General features: G+C 38.4%; 1 protein-coding gene across 7 annotated transcripts in view; it reads left to right on the forward strand.

The window, feature by feature from the left end:
- RAPGEF4 (Rap guanine nucleotide exchange factor 4) overlaps nucleotides 1-22707 on the forward strand; it is a 152174-nt gene that overhangs the window by 80200 nt on the left and 49267 nt on the right. For 6 of the 7 annotated variants that reach the window (XR_007904528.1, XM_051787373.1, XM_051787374.1 and 3 more), the window contains 4 exons: nucleotides 15117-15170; nucleotides 15467-15573; nucleotides 16798-16919; nucleotides 17894-18077. Coding sequence is in view for 6 of the 7 variants with exons in the window: in XM_051787373.1 (XP_051643333.1) it covers nucleotides 15117-15170; nucleotides 15467-15573; nucleotides 16798-16919; nucleotides 17894-18077 (467 nt within the window). In the remaining variant the exon portion in view is untranslated. The remainder of the gene's footprint in view (nucleotides 1-15116; nucleotides 15171-15466; nucleotides 15574-16797; nucleotides 16920-17893; nucleotides 18078-22707) is intronic. The other variant, XM_051787375.1, reaches the window with a different exon arrangement.

The raw sequence follows: 22707 nt of genomic DNA on the forward strand, positions 1-22707 counted from the left end.
CCAATTACTTTAGGGGGCTGCTCTGATATTTTGGCACCAATTTCACATATATGAAAGTAATTTTCTTAGAGTCTGTTCAAGTTCCTCATTTTGCTTTAAGTGAAAGTGCTCAGGGTTCAATCATTATCACAGCCTGTAACAATTTGGCTAATGCAGAGGCTGTGCATACAGTCCTTGGCGATGAGTCACACGGTGACAGCATATGGCAGGGGAGATAACAAAGACAGGAGTGTGAGAGGAGTAGGAGTCTGTGAAAAATACATTTTTCATACATTAGTAAGGAATTTCATCATGAAAAACATGAATGTCTTTCTATGTCATCAGAGCTCTTTAATGTAAACAAAATTGTTAGTAGGTCTGCTGGCTTACACAAGTAGACTTTGTGTAAGCTAAATTGTTTCAGAACCACCAGAGAAGGGTTTGGGTACATCACTATCTCCGATTCCAGCCGTATGGAGATGATACACAGCTGTAGGCTTCCCTTCCAAATGCCAGTGTGAATAGCAGTATTTCCAAGGAAAGCTTGCAACACCCCATCTTCTGTTGTACAATTCAACTCCCTGGTAATCTATGAAATATCTATGATCCGTGATTTCATTGGGTACCCTGACTTCTGGAAACCCTCATGGGAGTTTCTACTGGAAACAGTTTCTTCTGCTGTATCTAATCATGTAATTGAGCAGACCAATACAGAACTAGCCAGAGTAGCCCCAATGTGAAACCTGCTGGCCTTTTTCAGAGTAGCAGGGTAATCAAGTACTGACCCCCCAGACTAACCTTCTCCTCACAAAAGGGTTGTGGAGATGCTTGGGGGTAGAACAGGGAAGGCAGTTTGGCTGAAGAGACGTTTTCCCTTTCAGACTCCTTATGCCTAGCTGAATGAGTATTTAGATAAATAAACTAAAAATGGAAAAAATAACAGTAATTCCTAGAAAATACTAAAATTTGTAAAATACTCAATATTGTGAATTAGGTGTGTGACCTTCCTTCCATAGGAGCATCACTCTAGTTTGATCCACTAGTTTGAGGGCACAGCCTACTGCCTTACCTGCCAGCACTGGCAAGGTCAGTTTGATAATATGTATTGTGGAGTCACATTCGATGACTCTTGCTCCTTGGCTGTGTTTTCTGTGTGATTCTCTCTCAACCCATGAAAAACATGCACATATGCTCCATTTATCTCCTGCAGTTGAAAGGCAGAAAGAGGGGGTAATTATACTGAGAAAAAAGATAGTCCTTTTCAAGGTTCATGTCTTCAGGCAAGTCAAGCGTATACAAGTAACACACATTTGGCACTTATATTTGAAACAGCAAAAGGAATTTTTTTGAATCTTGTAATTATTTTCTCAAGTTTGGCAGAAAAATTGCATCAGGGATCTTAAAATCAGGTTCTTTCTAGTCACTCATATCATCTCTCACAGCATTTTGACTGCCTGTCCTGCAATGCATGATGGAAATTGGGATTCAACAAAGTCAATTATAGTTCTGAGTCAGTAAGAAGTAATCAATGTGTCTGATCTGATCATTTAGCAGCATCTTTTTTTGCTTGTGTACGGATGACAAAAGTTTGAGAGGTTAATAAATAGTGGGGAAAAGCTGTCCCGTGATTTTGTTCTTTTTCTTGCGTTAGCTAGTCAAGAGCAGAAGCCCATTGTGCTGGCTGCACAGAATAGCACCACCACCAAAACAAGTGCCCAGTTTGTGGAGCTCATTTAGAGCCATTCCAAGTTAGAATTGCATGGGCAAAAATGTCAGATTTCTGCAACAGAGATGAAAATATAATTAGCACTGTTAAATCCAGTGATGGTTAAGGAGAAAGTGCTGTTGAGGTATTTATGATTTATGACTTTCATTATTTATTCTTTTTGTAAATTTCCTTCTGGAAGAAAGCTTGGCACGAGATTTGGAACATGTTTGATCTTTGTGTGCTTTATCATCAGTGATGCAGCTGTCTTAAAATTAAAGATAGCAGTTAGTGAGGAAATACAAATACACAGAACTGAGTTGAATAGTAGAGAAATGAAAAGAATATATAATTTAGGCTCCAAAATAAAAATTTAAAAAAAAATCTTACTTCCAATATCAGTTATTACACTACTTCTAATTAGGATTACTCAGACACTCTTATTTTCGTCTCCTGAAATGAAATTATATAAACAATTTGTACAATAACCTTAAATATGAGCTGGATGGAGAAAGAGCCAGTAGCTTAACAGAGGAGAATTATGATTATATCTTTGTAAACCTCTAGTACTGCTTTGTCCATCCTCACTCTTTAAAGTAACTGACTTCAAATGTATGAATCTGAGGAGGCTAAAAAAACACCTTCTCTCACACCACTCTTTCCTTGTAGCCGTTTGCACAGTGGCTCAGATGGTTACTTTTCTCCAGGACACATTTTCTGACCCAGCCCACCTTAGAGCCTCATGAGCAGTGACACCAGGAGCAGAGGTAGGAGGGGGTGGCTGTGCAATGCAAAGATGGTGGGAACATCAGCTCCCAGAGCAAAGCACATTTGAGCCCAGGAAGAACTGTGGCACTGTGGCTGCCCTTCCACAGCAACTTCCAGTGGCCTGCACCAGGATTGAGGGCACACATCCTCTCCCATGTACCTTCTCCTACATCTCTTCTGTCTACAACTGGCTATAGATGCCCTCTCCTCCATCAGGCTGACATTCCTGCTTACCTGGTGATAAGGGAGCAGAACTGTCAGAAGCACATAAACAGCTGTAAACAGCTGACTTTGGCACAAAGCACTGCCGAGTTTGATCACTATGGACTGTCACTCTTTTCTGCCCCAAACTGGCATTTCTGCCAGCCTACATTAGCTGCACAGGAAGCAGAGGGGCAACTGGCAGGTGATCACTTTGTCAGGCCAGCTTGCAGCTCTCTTGCACTTCACCACTAAATCACAAATGAATCTGTGTGATTTCAGTCTCCTGTGTTTAAATACAGATTTGTATAATGTATTCCTGTTATTGCTGTAATACATATACAGATCCAGTTAAATATTTGCTCCCCTCTCCCTCCCTCCTCTTGAGTTGTCTTAATTAATTGTGTTCAAAGCCAGTCTAGATTAGGGATTTTCAGTTTGTGGTCTGCAGGCTGCTGGGTTCTGACAGCTATTCCAAGTAACACTGAGAAATAAACCTAAGAAAAGCCTATTGTCACTGGCTGAAAAAGGTTCCTTATCTTGACTGGCAAAACTGTAGGGGTCCACAAGATAAAGGAGCCTGACAACCCCCCCTTCCCTTTTGTTTCCCCCAGTTCATTTCACACTCTGCTAAGTGTCAATGTTAGCTGCTATGAATTCCAGGGCAATGTTGGAAAAACCTGTGTTGACAAAACTGTAACAGTAAGGTTTCTGATATTCCTTATGTTATAAATACGTAGCCACTGCTCCACAGCACTCTTGGTCCTGTCTTCCTAGTGTGCTGGTCCAAACTGGAGGAAGGAGGAAGGAAAGGAAGACCAGGGATTTGCCTTGCTAGAACTCCTGAATGCTACTTATTCTGTTTGGTTTCTTCAGTGTTACAGTCAATGTTCTTGAAATGCTGTCTTTTATCTTTTGTCTGGCTTTTCTGCCATGAAGTTTGGGGTAGAGAACTTAGATTTCTGCCTGGAAAGTGCCATGTGACCTAGTGGCAGCGCAGACACTGGACAATCTGCAATAATATTGACCTTCAATATACCAGAAGTTCCTCAGGGTGCATCTTCCTTTCCCTAAGACAGTCTTGTAGCCAACTGTCATGAAAAAGCTGAAGATTCCTACATTATTGCAGAAATTATGTTTTTTTTAACATGAGGTAGCTGGGAATACTCTGTGTACATTCAGTATTTCCAGGCAAACTGGTTTGGATTACAGTAATTAAATTTTTCTGGAACAGGAAACATTTTCACACTGTGATTTGCTTAACATAGTGCAACAGTCATCATCCTTTATACAACCCACAAAGAGTCACTAAAGAGTCAATTAAGCCGAAGAAGATTTTGAGATTATGTTTAAAAAGGAGGTGAGTGGTTGACAGATGGCAGGAGCAGAATTTTGGCTGGACGAAACAATATTTCTAGCAGTGATGTGAAAATAATGCCAACCTTAAAGTGAAATAGGAGAAAGGGAATAAATTACAAAATACATACAATAGGTGCTTTTCCATTTCACAAGGACAGGGCTGGTTCTGTGATATCCCTAAAAGCCAGACATCACAGAATTTACACAGCTTGGGCTACATACTGAGAGAGGTAAAAAGAGGTCATCTCTTTCAGAAACATACTGTGGTGAATTGGGATGTAAAGAGATGTGGTTAGCTAGGGAAAATGTCAAGTAGAGTAATTTCACCTCTCCATACCAGTCTTGGGTTAATTATTGTACTGTTCTGTGTGCATTTGAGGTTCTGTGTGCATTCGTGGAGACAGTTTTTTTCTCAAATTGTAATAAATATTCATTTAGCAACAAAAGCATCTCAGAGTACATTTAAAAATGTCTGTCCCTCACTAGTTATCAGGGAAAATGAGCTAAATTCAAAACAATAAGAAAAAATGTGAACAACCTGGTTGAAATAGCAGCAAGTTAGGGAGCTGCAAGCTCTGTAGGAAGTTAGGAAAGAAGAAGCGAATTTACAAATATTAAATACTTACTATTTTTCAATTAAAATTGTATTTTATTTGAATTGACAGGAATGAAAAGTATTATTCTTTTACTATTTTATTGGATAATAATGCCCATTAACTCGATGTTTGTATGTTATTGAGGGATTATTCCCATTGCGTTATGGAATTAATGTGAAAAACAGGGTGTGTTGACCTGTCTTGTTCATATCAATAATTTGATTCCACATACCTCTCTATGTTTTCAATCAGTACAATTACTGACACCGTGTCTAAAGAATGCTGAATTAACTGATTAACTAATACAATTATGAGATTCATTTTGTGTTAGTTGAAACTGTGAGACCACAATTGGATTTCAATATAAAAGAAAAATAAAACCTCTTACCCTACACAGCTTGAGAGACTTGGATGAGACAGTTTAGGTAGCATGGTTCAGCACATCAGCACCCTCCACTTTGACAAGCTTTTTGTAGACATCATAGGAAATAGAAGTTTTAAGGAAGATAAGAAGGTTGTTTTGTGGATATTTGTCAAGAGCAGAATGCTTGTCTTTTCCACTGACACACAAATATGTAAATTAAACAGAAGTGCTTGAATTTTTTTTTATGTTTATGACAGAAGACTTAAAGCTGTTAAGTAGAGAAATACTTGGCTGAAAGAAGAATGTTTGTGCTTTTTGTGAAATGTGTTCTGGTCTAGCCATCAGTTTGGGATTTCTTTCCTCTGTTTACTTTCATATACTACAGGAACAACCATTTACGTTTTTTAGGAAATATATTCTATGTAGATGGAAAACATTGATATAGATCATTAAAAATCTCCTTCTGTGAAGTAGAACACGTGTTGCACTGGATATTGTTGGATTATTCCTTCTCAATTTCATTTTTAGCAAAAATTTATTTCTGAAAAGGATGACAGGAAGAAGCATGAGGAGTAGATAGGGAAGCTGGAATCTGAAGCTGATGTGCTGCACTCCTTCAATGTTTTTTTCATTGATGTACTTTCACACAATGCACTATCCTGAACTTGGAGAATAAGGAGTGTGGAATCACCAGAAGAGGCACAAAATGGATTTAAATTAACTTCTCTAGCCCACTTGGCAGAGGCTTTACATTGTTGCTGACCTCTCCAGGGTATTCAGGAGGTAGCCTTAAACTGCTCTAGCCCTGTCTCACTTTGATGACTTTTCATTTCTGTGTTAAAATCATTATAAAATTCTCAGTGTGAATTTGTGGACACTAGACTTCCAGGATTTGAGTTGCAGCATTCAGCAGTGTTTTCAGTTGCTTATTCTCATCGCTTGTTGAAGATGTGAGTAGATACTGTTGTCCCCATTTTACTGATGGAGAGACTGAAACACTCAGAGGTAGAATGACTAACAGGGGTTGCACAATACATGAACTGCTGTCACCCAGGAGGCTGTGGTCCTCTTGCCTCACTTGGTGGTGTTTTGCCTACACTGAAGTCAAGAGTTTTACCACTAATTTTAATAGGTTCACAATTTCCCACCATAATTCACACTCCATCCAGGTTTTGGTACCCATGTGTTTGACATGAAAACACTTAATTTAAAATTTCACTGCCTGGTCCTCAGAGGGCAATTCCGGCACTTGGATGTAATTGAAGCCTAGAAGAGCCTGTCCGATCCTGTTTGTCTAGAGGGAGTGCCTTCTGGGAGGCTTGGAGGTGGGAAATGCTTACCAAGATTATAGAGGTATCTGGAAACCAGTGAATTAAATTCATCAGAAGCTCATTAGTCTTTAACTTCATTTCATTTTGCTTGTGTATCTATAACATGGGTGAGACACAGGTCTTAAAAACTGGTAACCTTACTGTCTAATATTTATTGTACTTTTAAATCTTCATCATTATAGTTTGTTTCTCAAGAAGTAAATAATTTTAGGTAAACATACTGTTAAAGCCATGAATACTAAGAAACCAGTAACTTGAATGAGAGATAGTGAAAAAAAGTGGTTTATTCTTTTGTAGGGTAAAAAAATGCCACAGCAGACAAACCCATGACAACGTTGGTTTGAGATTCTTTATGACAACTGTAGTCACACCTCTATCAGAATATCAGGAATGCTCACAGCAGAGTTAGCATTTTCTGACATTTTATTCAATGCATGCAGTGTAGTTATAGCAGCTGTTTCATTGTAGCAGGGAAGCAGAAAAATGACAGGAAAATAAGACATCATTAGCCATGTTCTGAGGTTTTTTTGTGCACTGGTCATAGTCTGTTTCAATATTCCTTTTGCCTTTGACATTCACAGTGAAGTATGATTTTTGGTAATGGCTGAATCATTTTGTATTTAATGGACAGATATTTGTAGTTCATCAAGGAAACATTGTAGAAGTGTTAATAATGCAATTTCAATTTAACTTTCTAAAATAATTTTGCTACACTGAATATTTGAGAATTTTTAAGGGATGCATTTTCCTGTTTATGCTATTAAAGCATGTAGATACCTAAAGAAAAGCAATTTTAGAATGTATTTTAAAATACAGCGTAGTCTTCACATTGTATTACATTTAAAGAATATAGATTTTAAAACAATCATCATTATTCTGAGTATTTTGATAGTAGCCCATTTTCTGACAGTATTCAAAACATTTTACAAAGGTAGAAATTATTAGTATCCCTCTGTCCAAAAAGGGGGAAATGAAATACACTTTGATTACGTGATTTGTGTAAGGTCACACAGTCAGAAAAACAGAATAGAAGTGTGCTGTTTTAACCACTGGTCCTGACAATTTCCACTAGGCTATTTTGCTTGGTTTAGTTAGTTTGTAATTAGTTAGATATATGGGTATTTAGATTACAGGTACTGTAGCTTTATGAAACTCAGAAGATTTTTAAAATGTGACTACTTTCTTTCCCTAATTTTGCAAACATCCTGTGACTGTGTGTTCCTGTGTTCATACCTTGCCCTTCTTCCCACTTTTGCCATTTACAGATTTTCTTAAGAAACTATAATAGTTGTCTTCTGTGAGCATGGATGGCTTGAAGATGCTTTGGTAGTACAATTTTAGACTATGTAGGCTGGCTACAGATACTTTTAGAACAAGTTATCTTTTTGGGTAATTTGTCCTTTGTTAGTGGCGAAGTGTTGCTAAGTCACCTACAGACCTGGCATGAGGTCAGTCATTAGCAGTTTTGGACTTTTCCAGTTTGGGGATGTGAGGAGGCACTTTGCTCTTTGGCTGCCAGTGCTGTCTTGTGGAGAGTGCTAGGGAGCACCAGGCTGCTCCCTACATTTGTGAGAGAGAGTGAAGATGAGAATGAATTGTTTACACCATGGTAGTAGTGAAGGTTGCGTTTCCACTTCCACTTTTGTTGTCTCCTGAAGGAGTGTGGTGAGGTCTCCCTGTAGATATGACTGTGATCTGGGTTGGACAGAACTCAGTCCTGGTAATGTGTTCCAGCCATCAAAAGTCCCCGTGACAGGGAGTATGTGCCAAGGTGTCTTATGGACTGTACACCCTGGGGTGTTGCTTAGAGGTCATAACATAAGTTGTTTTCTGATGACAAGCAGTGGTCAGTGTATCAGCATGTTCTACACAGGGCTACTCCAGAGATCCAGTATACATTAACAGAGCACAGAAATTCCTACAATATTGGCTACATTTTCCTTCAAATTTTGACAAAAATGTGTTTCAAAGGACCTTTTTGTGAGAGGATCTTTGGTCAGCTGCTTCTCTGTTGTTTTTCAGCAAGCTGCATTCAGTAAGTGTATTGTTTTACCTGTAATATCCTAGCAGAGGTTGATGCAGTCTGCATAGATACTCTCTCACTGCAACTGGAAATATGACCAATGGAGTTGCCTTTAGGATACTCTATCCAAGACTGCTTTCCACCTGAAAATGCACTCTAACTATAGCTGCACTCCAGCTATGATACTGTATGCTGCTACTTTATCCCTGCTATATGGTTATTCTGTAGTGCTGGAAATACTGATTTGTATTGGAAAAAAAGCCATCTCTACAAAGGCTCCACATCTTTGGAATTCTTATCTATGTATTTGGTCTGAAGTAGCTCAGGTAGATGACATTACGAAAAAATGGAGAAAATTATAAGAGTAGAAGGGGGAGGTGTTGTGTGGGAGGGCTGTGGGGACTTTGGCTAACTGTCAGCTGTATCTTACTGACTGGCTATATTTTTGCCAAAATTATGGGAATGGTTTTATGGTATATTTTATTTCCTCCCCTGTGAACCAGAGAGGGCACTGGAAGCCTGTTGGGAGATGTATACAAGGATATTCAAACATGTCAGTCAAAATATCAGTCATCAGGAATTATTTGGAACTACTAAGAGCTAAAATGCTCTACTTCCTGAAATACACTTAAGAGACTCAAATGACATGGGCCTGACTCAAAACTCATTGAGTCGATTAGGGACTTCCCAGTGATTTCAGTGGAATTTGGATTAGATCCTAAATCACCAAGAGCAGTAAATACTGAGGATGTAAAACAAACAGACCTCTCAGTGATGTGACTGTTGCTGCTGACACCTTTTGACTTGTGTGGCTTTTGTCCTTTGTTTCTTCTGGATCCCCTGCCAGCCAGCAGGAAAACAGATGTCACTTGCAATTCTTTTCAGTGCCCCAAATGAAAATAAAGGGATCAACAGTAGTGCACAGGTTTATCTGATCACCCTGGTAACCTCACATGCGATGGTTAACTCCAATCAATACTGAAACTTGTTCTCTGTTCAGAGATGAGCTACACTGAGGTCATGGGAAAAACATGATTCATTGGCTTTTGTTTTATTTCGTCTTAGTTCTACGCAAAACACATTTCCTGCGTTAGTATTTCAGAGTAGTAAATTAGGTCACCTCAATCCTTTCATTTTAGAGATCCAAATTGCTGTAGATCTAAAGCATTCATTCATATATAAAGGCTCAGAAACATCCCTTTGCAGCTATTTAACAAGAGGAATAGAAAAATCTGCAAGAGATGTTCTTGGATTTTATTTAGCAGATTCAAATAACTTGACAAATACAGAGCTCATGTTAGGTCTCTATTATTGTATTTTTCATTATGTTATTTATTTGTTTGCACATGGCTTGCTCAGTGATGTAAGAAACACAAAAATAAAGGTAGGCCTTGCCCTGTAGTTAGAAATATAAGGCCTATTTCTCCAGAGATTAGATGTGTGCATAAAATTATACACATGAATAGTCCTATTTAAGTCTATAGTATTGCTCTCATGCATAAATATTTGAATCTTCAAAGGAATGGAGGCTAAAATTATTACTTTCTCTGCTTCACCCCAATTTAAATAGGGAGTTTTGTGATTGTCTTTGTGAAGGGTTTGTTTGAATGGCCCAAATGTGAATCCATAAATGTGCAGATAGGGAGCTTGTTAATGCTGAAAACCTTTTTATCACAATTTCTCATAATAATTTTGTGCTTTTCCCTAGCAACACCTGCAGTTTTTCCTTCTTTACCTTCCAGACCCATTCGTCCTCCTCCCCTACAGGGAGGATCAGTAGGTCATAGTAAAGTGTTTGAGTGTACACTCGTTGGAAAAAGGCATGAAGTAGCTAAAGCTCAAGATGGTATTGCTGTGTTGCTTTATCTCACACTGAAGGAGAGCTAAGAGGAGGTACACTGGTCATTCCTGTGGCCAGGAGATGAGTAATAATTTGTAAACTGTTCTAATTGGCTTGCTTATTTGAGCTCTTTGCATGATAACTTTTCCTTTATTCGGAAGTCCTGAAAAATGATCATCAAGGAGCTCTGTGACACAGGTATATACTTTAATCACATTAATTCTTCAAAGATACCAGGATGTTTTGTGACACTCCGCTCACTCTCTGCTGTTTTATAGGGAGAGTTACCTTTTTTTTTTCTAAGTGATTTCTAAGCATCCCTTAATGGGAGATCCAAGATTGTAAAAATTCACAAAACATTTCTTGCTTTATCTTCATCCAAGCTGTGACAATTGTTCTCAGATACTGTCCCTTACAGAATCCATATCTGTTCTGACAGGAAGTTGTTGCTGGAACACTGTATCTCCTATTAACTAGTTGATATTACATTTCCCTGGCTTTGAAGCATGACTTGCCTTTCTGTAGTAAACTCAGTCCAAGCCCCATGTTTCCATTTGTTGCATTTCAGCTCAAATAGTGCAGCCAGGGTTCACTGCAGCAACTTTGAAAGGCTGTAACTTTGGGGGACTCTTTGCTGGGCATGTCTTTTGGGTGGTAATGACGTTGTTCCTCAGTAGGAGTGACTGCCTTGCTCTCTGGTGTCCGGGCTCACTGCTTGGGGAGCTCTATTACTGATTGTCGCTTTAAGCACCACCCTTGGTGGTGCTTGAACTTATTTTACACTTGTAAAGCTGTTCTCAAAAATTCCACAGTACCATGTAATGAGGCTAAAAGCTACTTCAGGAAAGCATCCTGTCCATCCCCGAGCCACAGTGTTACTCTTGACAGATTCCTTATGTATCCTCCCTAGCCTCCGAAGATGGAGGAACCAGACCTTCCTGGCAATCTGTGCCAATATTCACTGTACACACTGCTAGAAAAGCTTCACAGATGCCTAAACTGAATCTTTCTTACAGCAATTTAAATTATTTCCCGATCTCTGCACGAAGGACTAGGTCACTTCTGTCTTATTTTCAAAGGCCTTTTAAATCCGAAGACTTTTTTTTTCACACTTCTGCTCAGACTTGTCATTTCCTTAGCTGAACAACTTTGATTATTTATGTTGTGCTTTCTGATTATTTTTGATGCTTTCCGCTAAAATCTGTCCAGCTGGTTTAGATGCTTTTGAAGTAAAGTGGGCAAATGAGATACGGTGCTTTAGTTTAGGTCTTATCTAGGCTGACTGAAGCAGAACAGCATTATGTATCTAATGTGTTACTACATCCCATTGCTGCTTTCACACAAGTATAGCATTGGTTATTCAGTTGTGTTTAATATTTAAATATTTAAAATATTATAAACCTTATTTCTTTTTCTGTGGAACTGCACTAAGACACTTGTTCTTCATCCTGTCCTTATATAACTGATTCTGCCTGCTTCAGAAAGGTAGTCAGCACTGCGGTGCATAAAAGCATCATTTTTTTAGGCCAATGTTACAACTGTTTCAAATTGTAAACTTATTCTACAATGTACATGCAGTCCCTCCCATTCTGAAGTCTCCTGCAGAATCAATAAGCGTACATTCTGCTTCATCCCATGTTAATATTTAATATAATCAGATGTGATATATTCCTGAAAATGCTTCTCAGAACAGACCTCTGGTATGACTGGCAGTTTGACTTTGCTTCACTAGTAATAACTGCTTTAAAAATACACTTTTCCAACTGACTTTGCACCTATTTTGTAAGAATTTAATCTGCCTGTTGCAGAAGAGAATATCTGATGAGACAGTGCCAAAGTCTTACTAAAGGATTGAAAATCTACTGTTTCTTCTCTAATCTATCAGTGTTGCTACCCGGTCATGGAAAGAAAATTAGATCAGTGTAGCGTGATTTGTTCTTGGTTAATATATGTCACATATGACTCATCTCCCTGTTCTTTTCCAGGTGCTTACAAATGGACCTTCTCTAGGAAGACACATTAAGCTGACATGTCTATATTTTTTCAGCTCCTCCTTTTCCCATATTTTTGTCTTCTGCTGCCTTCCTTAGTCCCAAGAGTTGTCAGAGGCGGCTGCTGACGGTTCGGAGGTGGCTGCTGAAAGTTCCAGGATGGCTGCAGCCCTCTTTTAAGTTTCTTCAAGCTCTTCAAGTTTCCTGCATAAAATTCTACAAACACAACCAATCTGAAAATAGCTAATTTATGTTTTCTTATCCTTTTTTTTTTTTCCCAGGCTGAGATTTTATTCTTGTCACTCTACTACTTAGGAGATTAGCCATCTGTCTGCCACTGATCTTTCTAATGAACACTGATAAAAAATAAATCACCTGTTTCTGGCCTTCTTGAATTGTCTGTCAATAGATTTCCCTCTTTCGAACAGTAGCTCAACACTTTTTATTTTCTTTGTTTTACTATAATGTATTTGTGAAATACTTTTTTATCTCTTAACATTTCTTGGCAGATCTGTCTCATTTTATACCTTTCCTTTTCTAATTCTCTCCTTTCTTATTCAATGTGTGTTTTATACTTGCCTTCTGTAGACCCCCTGCTTTCTCCTTTCTGTACATTTCCTTCTTGTGTGTCAGTGAAGGGCTCTTTCTTTAGCTGAATCTTTACTACACCTCCTGGTTAGTTCTGTGCTAGTATATATTGTATGTATGATTGGTACTGTTTAAGTTACTACCAGCTCTCATTGACTCCTTTTACCTTACACTTGGTCCCTCATGACCCACTCCAGGAATTTAGCTATCAGTACTTTTTGGAAACTTTTCTTCCTAGTCCATTGTTTGTACTTTGATGTTCTTTCTTCCTTCTGTAAAGTTCTGACTCTGGATCATTTCATGATCACCTTCACCCAGGTTATGGTCTGTCTTTGCAGCTCATGCTTCTGTATTGGTAAGGATCAAATGTAGGTGAACAAGCTTTCCTGCTGCTTTCTGCAGATTCCTGTGCTGTGTCTTAGCTTTCACCTTGGTTTGTTTCTGTGCTTTTGAGTTGAATCAGATTTCTTCTAAATGCTGTCATTTATTTTGTTCTGATTAGGTTGGGAGATTTATTGACAAATCTTCATCCATATTCAATTTTTTCATCTATTACTTTTATGCAATTTTTGAAGCTTAATTGAAACTCCAAAGAACAAAAATGTGCACTTGTTTTCACTGGTCTATTGCTGTAAAAATCTCCTATATTTTTCATCTTACACATTTTATCTGTCCTGTAAGTATATTCCTAACTAGAATTAAAATCTGAAAGTTAGATTGAGTATATTGTACATGTTTGAAATTGCATTTCAGTGGTTTTCTTTGCATTAGAGGCATCTTTCAAAAGATTCTTGCTATTCTTTGCATGCTTTAACTGCAAATGTAGACTGTCTAAACCAGGATCTGCACAGTTCCAGAAACCAAGAAATATTGGAGGATGTGCTACCATCCTTCTGGTTGAACTTAAATTAGTCTATGAAAAATTGTGGACTTGTGAGAAAAATCAGAAATCTCATTTTAATTGTATTGGTTTGCCTTTTCAGAGACTTCTTGTAAGGTATGAGTAGAAACAAAAAATGTTTTGCATTGGTTTCCATGTGCAGGCTGCTCTGTTAAGGTTACTGATTTCTGTCGTGTGCTTCCCTCATTTTCCCCTTCCCAGCTGGCTTGTAGTCTCTTGGTGCATTCTTAGCTCTTAGCGCTATTTGATTACTACAAGGACTTTGTCACATCATTAAAATCCTGTGAGAGGTAATGAACAGATGCCCAGCTTAAAGAAACTGATACCTGGCAACCCAGAAGTACAGAGCACATGTTTCACCTTACTTCTGACCGGGTTGTCCTGCCTTTGCAGGAGCCATGGCTGCCATGGGCCAAAGTGCAAAGTGTTGCCCTTGTGGGAGACTTCTGTGTTGGGTATGATCTGCCCTGTTGGCAAGCCCAGAACACCAGCCAAATTCAGCCTTTTTGTTGTGTCTTCTGACGTTTCACACTCGAAGTGAATTTGGTCCATGCTCTTAACTACCAGCAAAATGTCTTCCCATCATTCTGAGAAGGCTAATGAAGTTCAGTTTTGTTCTCCTTTTGTCTCCATTTCTACTGTCCTTTAACCTTCTGCTTTCCTTTTTCCTCTATGTTATGCCATGTCCTTCCTGTCTCCCCTTTCTTTTTACATGTTTATGTGCCTATTTTCCCATTTCTCTCATCCTCTTCTCTGTTTCTCCCCTGTAGAGCCCTGATAGTCTTCCCTTTCGCTCTTCCCTTTGCAGAACCAAGCCACTTGCTTTGTTCTTTTCTCTATCCCTCACCAGCCTCTTTGTGAAGGTCCTTACCTGGGTCTCTGCGAGTGACCTGCGTGCCTCTGCATTTCAGAGAGTGGCAATAAAAGGATTGCCAGCTCAGCCTGGTGATAGTTTAGAAAACATAGATAGCGGAAGCAGAGCTTTATCTCCATTCCTGTTTCTTGTGCTATGCTGTGAGGAAGAAGAGAGATGAATAGAAAAAGGTGCTAAAGGAGGAGAGAGTTTCCATGGTGGAGGGCTGGATGGCAGAGCAGATCCTTGTGGAGGAACGCCGTTGTGCCCACTGCAGGTGGAGAGCAGGAGGAAGAGCTAGCTATGCCTGCATAGGCTCAGATCTGGTGTAAGATTTGGCCTTTGCACAATTCATTAGTACTTCAGGAAGTTTAGCATGCATTTTTTATCCATCTTCACCTGTCATATCACTGTTTTAATTTGCCGAGCCTCAAGAACCAAGTTTGTCTTTAGGATGTCTTCAGAGAGCTTTTTCTATTCGTATATCCTGGGCAGAGCTTGGACCTACACGTCATTTTTTGTTATTACAGCTTTTTTGTTCAGTTTTTTACTTTAGCCTTTTATTTATTTTACTGGTCAACCTTTAAAAAATTATTTAATTTCATTTTATTTTTCAGACACCTCTTATTGAACCTCACATCCCACATCGTCCTACTAAAACCATTACACAGGTAATAGGATATAGATGTGCTGTAGAGCCAGGCCATTAGACAAATGGAAATAACTATTTCCAACAGTGTGATAGGAGTCAACTGAAGTGATGCTTTCTGTTAGATGTGATAAGTATGTGAGACTTAAAATCCCAGATATATACTACATTGCTCTGCAAAAGTAAGCATCTGTGCAAGGACTTTTAATTCAGGGAAAAGAGAACTTGTGTTTTGTTTTGCAGAAGGCAGTGCAGAGATTCCAGGAAGTTTAAAATCTGTATGTCTTGATCCTTTTTTTTTTCTCCATGATCACCAAGGTTCCTTCAGAAAAGATCCTCAGAGCTGGAAAGATTTTGCGGAATACAATTCTGTCCCGAGCCCCTCACATGATAAGAGATCGCAAATACCATCTGAAGACTTACAGGTGTGTGAGCTGATTGTAGAGAGATCTCTGAATTCTATGCCTGCCATCCTCTGGTTTGTGATTTATGCCTTACCATACTTGCAGGTCTCAAAAGGTCTGAAGTTATTCTGTGATGCTATTTGAGTCTGGATGTTATGCAGTCTTTAATGGGCCTGGTAAATCCTTTCTGAAGTAATTTGACTGGAAATTGGGTCCATGATTGTGAACAGAGTATTCAAACACAAAAACTCTTCCAAAGTTAATATCGTAGTTAGCTGGAATATTCTGTGTAATGCCAAGTTAAAATGTAGATTCTGTTCTCTTCATCTATCAGTAAGAGATAATAGAAAAGCTCATTAATATATTATGTTACTGTACTGATTGCTACAGCAGTATTGCTCAGTGTGGAGTTCTGAAAATTCACCTGGTGAGAAACATTCCGTATGTAGATTTTCTGCTCTATTTAATTTTTTTTTCAGTGTGTTGCCAGGATTTCTTATCTTCCTGCTGGTGGCAGCACAGTCTTGCTGAAGTGGGATGATAATGGCACTTACAGAATAGAAATGTGACTGCAAGATGTCAGAATCTATCTACTGTTGGCTTAAGAAATAATCAATTTGTTTTAGTGTCAAACATTTAAATCAAATACCTAATGCATTATTTGGAGTATATTTAAGTAAAAATTGGTTTAAAATCTCTGGGTGTATCTTTTTCTAAATAGTAAATCAATATGTTGCTGATCTGCTTTTGAAATAAGTGCATTGATTTTCCATATTTCAGTCCAAAATATGCAGAGGTATTTGGAGCTTGTGAGTTGCTCTGAGAATATATCACAATATAACACTGATGATTGTTCTGCAAGAACAAAAGAGCCTATATGATAAATGAAGACCAATGCTGGCCCAAATAACTGCACAGTTTTCTCTTATACATAACTGGGAAAACTCTTACTGTTCTGCTGAGCCAGGGAGTGTTATGACAAAGAATTTTACTAAGTGATCATGCGGCTTTTGGGGTTTTTTTCCCCTTCTTTGGATGTTCTCCAGAACTTGAGGCCTACTGTTGCCTGCCTCTGGGTCAGTCAGGAGATGCAAGGTGACCAGCACCTGGCATGAGAGAACCTCAGGAACACTGTAGATCTACAGACCAATTTGCCTAAGTTTATACAGAGTTCTTGACAGTCACTGTGTGCAATCTCTCTTGGCTGTCTCCCTTTTAATTTCTTTTTATTTATTTGCCCTTCAGGCAATGCTGTGTGGGGACAGAACTAGTTGACTGGATGATGCAGCAAAGTCCTTGTGTCCATTTACGAACCCAGGCTGTTGGCATGTGGCAAGTATTGCTGGAAGAAGGTGTTCTTAACCATGGTAAGATAAAGAAAATCAGCATCTTGACTAACATGGACAGTGTGTGACATCAGTGCTTCTGTAGTGCTCTTTCATGAAAAAGAAAGGGATCATGACCCCAAAAGAAATGCTGCAGAGCGGGCTGCTCATTCATAAATGTAACACACAGACATTATTATTTGAATCTTGCTACCAGTATACCTTTTAAACTTATGAGCATATTGAAAAGTAAATGAACAATTTATAATGTTAACTCTAATTATACATAGGAGTACACTGGCTTGTGCTTATATTGCAAGAGCTGGATAGCATTCAGGCCAAAATCAAGAGATATATTACCATACATAAAACTGATCTTCATCAAAGACTTGCAGTTTTTAAAAGTTAATGTGAGCATTTGTGTTTGCTCATATCCATAAATCTGGAGTGGTTTTCAGTGGTTTTGGAATGGTTCCTGAATTCAGCACTCCAGATATTCCAGTGCAGACATATGAGATTTTATGTTAGCTTTCTGACTGCATTTTACATTGACTTTCAGTTTCCATTTGGCAGGATTTACTTGGTAACAGGATATTATAGCCCTCAAAAGGGTAGCTTTCTAAAGCAATATTCATATTTGAAGCTTTGCACATACATTTTTATAAAATTCAGAAGAGCAGCTCTATTACAGTACACTTCCATTTATCCTCTGTTGTGCTTCTCATATCCCAGTGAGAAATTTCCACACTGAGGAGACAGACTGTTTCCATTGCTCCCAACACATATATATGGAAGCCTTTTGGAAAGTATTTGTAGCACACAATTTAGAAGCGTACTCTTCAGGCTACGTAATTTGGACATATGTGACAAATAAAGGTGTTTCATACTCTCACAGTTTCTTTGTAGCTTTCTTTCCCTTCTTAACAAATATATCTGTGGCACGATGCTGCACAGATTTCTACAAAGTTAACTTTGATGAGGAGTGCTTAGTATTTGATATATTTTGTTGTTTTCAGTGGATCAGGAACACCACTTTCAAGACAAATACCTATTTTATCGATTTTTGGATGATGAACGTGAAGATGCCCCTTTGCCAACTGAGGAAGAGAAAAAGGAGTGTGATGAGGAGCTACAGGACACTATGCTGCTTCTGTCTCAGATTGGGCCAGATGCTCATATGAGGATGATTCTCAGAAAACCGTAAGCAGATTAATGAGTTAATATTACAGGCCTTTCTTGTGATACTGAAACAAGAGAAACTTATGTTTATTATCAGGCATCCTTTGGCCAGTTATTTCACTTCAGTGCCAGTTTCTCCAACCTCTGAAGTTTTTACATCCTTGTTAAATCATTTCTAGTCCTCATTAATACTTACAAGTTGAACTATGTGTTGAGAATAACCATGAAAGGCCATGAATTCCATCACACTCACCTGGAGGAAAATGCTGCATTATGAGGTTTTTATTTCATTTCTGAGTCTCCCCTAAAGTAAGTTTCAGGTAGTAGCAGGGTCCTACTCTGGTAACACTTTGTGTGTAGAAGTGTCATTCAATTAACTAATGCTGCTTTCAGTTACTTTGAGTGAGTAGAGTGGTAGGATGGCAGCACAGCAGGTACCTTTCAGTTACAGTTGTCAGTGGCAGCCCTTAGTTAGATTCAGCCTTAGTAGAACTTTATTGAATCAAGATAGGCTGGACTTTGCCTGTTGTAGTTTGCCAGGAAGGTGTGAAATGTGGCTCTGTGAGTTTATTTATCAATTCTTATTTTTATAGAATCAATACTTTAAAAAGAAAAAGCTTTCTGTACCTAGGCCACAGAGGATGTCTGCCTAACCTTTTGATAGCTACCAGATCACGTCCCCTCACTCCTTGGTTGGCTAACCATCCTTTCAGCAATGCACTCTGGTCACACTGAAAACTGTGTCAAAGGCTTTTTTTATAGGCAGCTTTATAGTGACTTCAAAGCAACCAGTGTAAACTCTGTTTGACTCTCCATTGAAGACAACCTCTTCATTAAGCAGGTAGTGTTTAGTGGCCAATGAATATTTTCTGTGGCCACTAAACATATTTTACTGCTAATTAAGCACACTGAGAATAAGGAATTACTTCAGCTCACCTTCACTGAAGATTTACTTGTAAGGGTCAGTTCAAGACAGGTAAAGCACACAAAGCTGGATCCTGCTCCTTTGAGGCCATTGGCAAAGTTTGTCTTTGCTGTGGGATAGGGTTGGGCCCTGCCAACAGTGTGAGAACATTTTTCATACTAAAAATGTTTTCAATCACCTGACACAAGTGTTTGCTCCTGTTCTGTTTCCATCTGTGTCCTTTCCCTGCTCCATTCTTTTCCATGTGTTATGTTTAGGTTGTTAAGCTCATTTAGACAGCGCTTTTCTAAAAACTTACTAAAAGCACTGAATTTCAAAAAGTACCATCAGACACTTGTGTTTATAAAAAAAGGTAATACTGCCATGGAGCAATAGTTTTAAGGTAAATATTTGCTTTCCTCTGTTTGTTAGAGGTCTAGTCAACACAAACAAAGGGGCGGTCACTCCCTGTCACACAAAATACACAGACAAACCAGACTGGGAATATGGTGCTTCCATTACCCTTACGATATTGTGGAATTGAGATCTTCTCTCCTCACAGACATGTCCTGTGTGTTCTTCACTGAGGAGCAAAAGTGGGCTTTTGCACCCCTGAGCAGACACCTGTCATTAGGAGGCTGAGCAGTGCTGTGTGTGCTCTGACCCTGCTCCTCTGCACTATCTCCTTTGCCTCCGGTTGACTGAGCAGGTTGCTCTTGGAGAATTTCTCCTTAGCCTATCATGGTTTTTGGCTGCCTACTACATTTGCTTTCCATCATGACTTTCAGAACAGCAAGTGTAAGTTTACCCTGGCAGGATCAATGTTTATTATCATCTGGACTCCTTGCAGAGAGCTGAAGGGCTGGAAAGATGCTCTGGAAAGTATTGCTCTTCTCTCTGTGTCGTCACTTGCACAGCATCACCTGGGAGAATATTAATAGGAGATTTTTCATGCAATATAGTGAGGGGAAAGAGGTTTTCTCAAGACTGACATTTATCTGACATCTTTCCCTATCCCTGAAAGTGCTTAGTTTGGCTACCCTTTGTTCATGGAAGTAAGCTTGTACTGCCAGACACTGTATTAACTACTGCTCTAGTATTCAGTTTACATACGTTATGATTTTGTTAGTTGAAAATCCACCCTGGGCTGAGCTGCAGCAAAGCTGTTAAAATCTCCATGAATCCTCAGAGTCCTGCTAGTTTTGACTTGCCACTGCTACAGCTGCCAAGAGTTCAAAGGAATTGTCAGAGCTTCAGAGATGCTGGCTCTAGCTGACCTGAGCAGGACCCACAATTTTCAAACCAACACAGCTGCATTTTGTAACAGTAACCATTTCCAGAGAGGTTGCAGAACTCAGATAATTACCCTGAAAGAAATAAGACAATATTCTTTGATGAGAAGATTACTTAGAGAATTTGATTGTATAATGAAGCTGTTGCTTTGAAAGGTACTTTCTATTGTTCGAAATCTGAAAATCTCTAGCAAAAAGTGTCACTTGTTTTGACAGCCGACTTAAAAAATTCTCTGTTTATTACATTAACTGCAGCATTTTAACTGTCAAACTGTGAAAGAATGTTCTATAGTTTAAAAAACAGAATAGAGCTCAGGGAAATTTTTGGCAGGCTCTTGTTGCTATTGGTTTTTTTTTTTTCCTTTGGAAACACATATACTGAATGTGAAAATAGCTTTTTGTGAAGTCACAAACACAGCTCTCTGCTCCTTATAATGACTGGAGCACAGGTGCAGACCTTGCACAAGCGCCTGGAAAAATTATTGTGGAATTAACACAACTCTTTGTTACGAGTGTTTCCACCCTTCAGTAAGAAAATACATCCTGATGGTAAACTCTAATTAAATATTATGCTATAATACAAAGTTAAACACAATAATAACAGGAGTCTTTAAAGGAAGAATGATATTCATCAGACAACAGTATTTAACTCAGATGATGTTATGGATTATATTCTTTTTTTAATGCCCTAGCCTACAGTAAGTTAGCAGTGTGACTGAAATAATAAACATGTGTTATATATTCTTGGTGACTTCACTCAGCACATTTTTTCTCAGTACAGAATGTTTGATTCTACATGTGATCAGTAATCAAATTTTAGTGCCATTTGCAAAAGTAAATGCAACGGGATGCTAGAGAGAGGAAGTGAAAACAAATTGAAACATGTTAAACATGACAAATACATATATAACAATTTAGTTAGTGCTAAGAACATATATTCTTAAGCAAGATGTATTTATTCTCTGGTTCTTAAATTTTTTTGTTTAGATGTTCCACCCAGCTGTTAGTAGTAAGAACCACACTGGATTTCTCCATAAAGGCAGTATTAACTTCCATAATCCTTGGAGTTTCCCACCAATGAAATTTCATAAACCAGGTTTTGTTCCTAGGACAGGAAATACAGATTATCAGTTCACTGATGGTTATGGATATTATGTGTGGTAAATGGTATTTATGGAGTTAATCAAGGCACACTGATTCAAGTACAGAGATACATAATAAACTTCCATGCTAGAGTAAGTCTACGTGCATTCACTTTCACACACAGGTAGTGGATAAAATTATTCATGTCTCCTATTTATTCTTTATGGTACTTGAAAACAAAATTTGTACTCTGGAAATACATGCTTATTTGATGCTTAGTCACAGTGTTACAGGGTCTCTGATCTTTTCCTGTATTATTATTATCCAAGAATTTTCCAGTTAGCTGTATAATAAAAATAATCAATGATATTGCATGTACATGCACGACTTATCAGTGGCGAAGTTCTATATTATTGCCAACATCCTAGTCACAGAGAAGCTCAATGTCTCTGACCTTGATAAATTCTCCAAACACTGAACAGTTTTTATTGATCACTTAATATCACCTGAGTTCTGTCCATTAATGTATACCCTCGTTCCCTACCTATTCCATTTATTATCCTCTCTATAACCAGCTATTGCTGTTAGAATGTGTCCCCTGCAGAAACTAGGTCTTTTCACAGCAGGATCCTACAAATCAACATCAGTGGGTCACCACACAGGTTTTAAAGACACAGTGATGTCTAATGTCTCTCCACGTGACATCTGCAGGAGCAGAAGTAAAGACTAGGTACTGATATCTGCTACAGATTGCCAGTCCTCCCAATGTGCTAACATAGGAGGCAAATGGACATACTGAAAGAAGAATGTACCCTTTTGTTTTGATAGAGATCTGATGTAGTTAGGCATCATCCTTTTATGTTTCAATTTCATGTAGAAATTTGTTGATTTGTTACAGTATGTTTTCCATTTTCCAAGACATGCTGGTAATAAAATTAAAGTTGTTACTGCCCTATGATTTTTTAAAATCCTTATCTTTTGTTTCTTAAATCTCCAGTGAAAGGTAGCTAGTACTGGCTTAGTTTTATGCTATACTTAATTAAGCTGCCCCTTGAAATTATAAGGCTGACACTAGGAGGGTCAGCCTTATAATTTCAAGCCAGAATTAGAAATAGTAAAGAGTATTTTGAGTCACTAGAGGGCATAGCAGTACCAAACCAGTTTCTGTTTTTCCATTAAAAGTTTATTCCATTAAGTAAAAGAGTAATTTTATCCAAAACATTTTTTTGTCTGAATTGATCTTTAATCTGGGTAATAATACATGCATGTCGTTGGTAAGTGAAGAACAGATGAAAAATATAGCTTGCTTAGCAGAGATGTCAGTTGTCCTTATGTTTTCTATGACTTCTTCAGTGCTTCTTTCATCCAAAAG

The sequence above is a fragment of the Manacus candei genome, unplaced genomic scaffold, assembly GCF_025592945.1.
Source record: "Manacus candei isolate 608988 ecotype Guabito, Panama unplaced genomic scaffold, ASM2559294v1 h1tg000023l, whole genome shotgun sequence".
NCBI lineage: Eukaryota > Metazoa > Chordata > Aves > Passeriformes > Pipridae > Manacus > Manacus candei.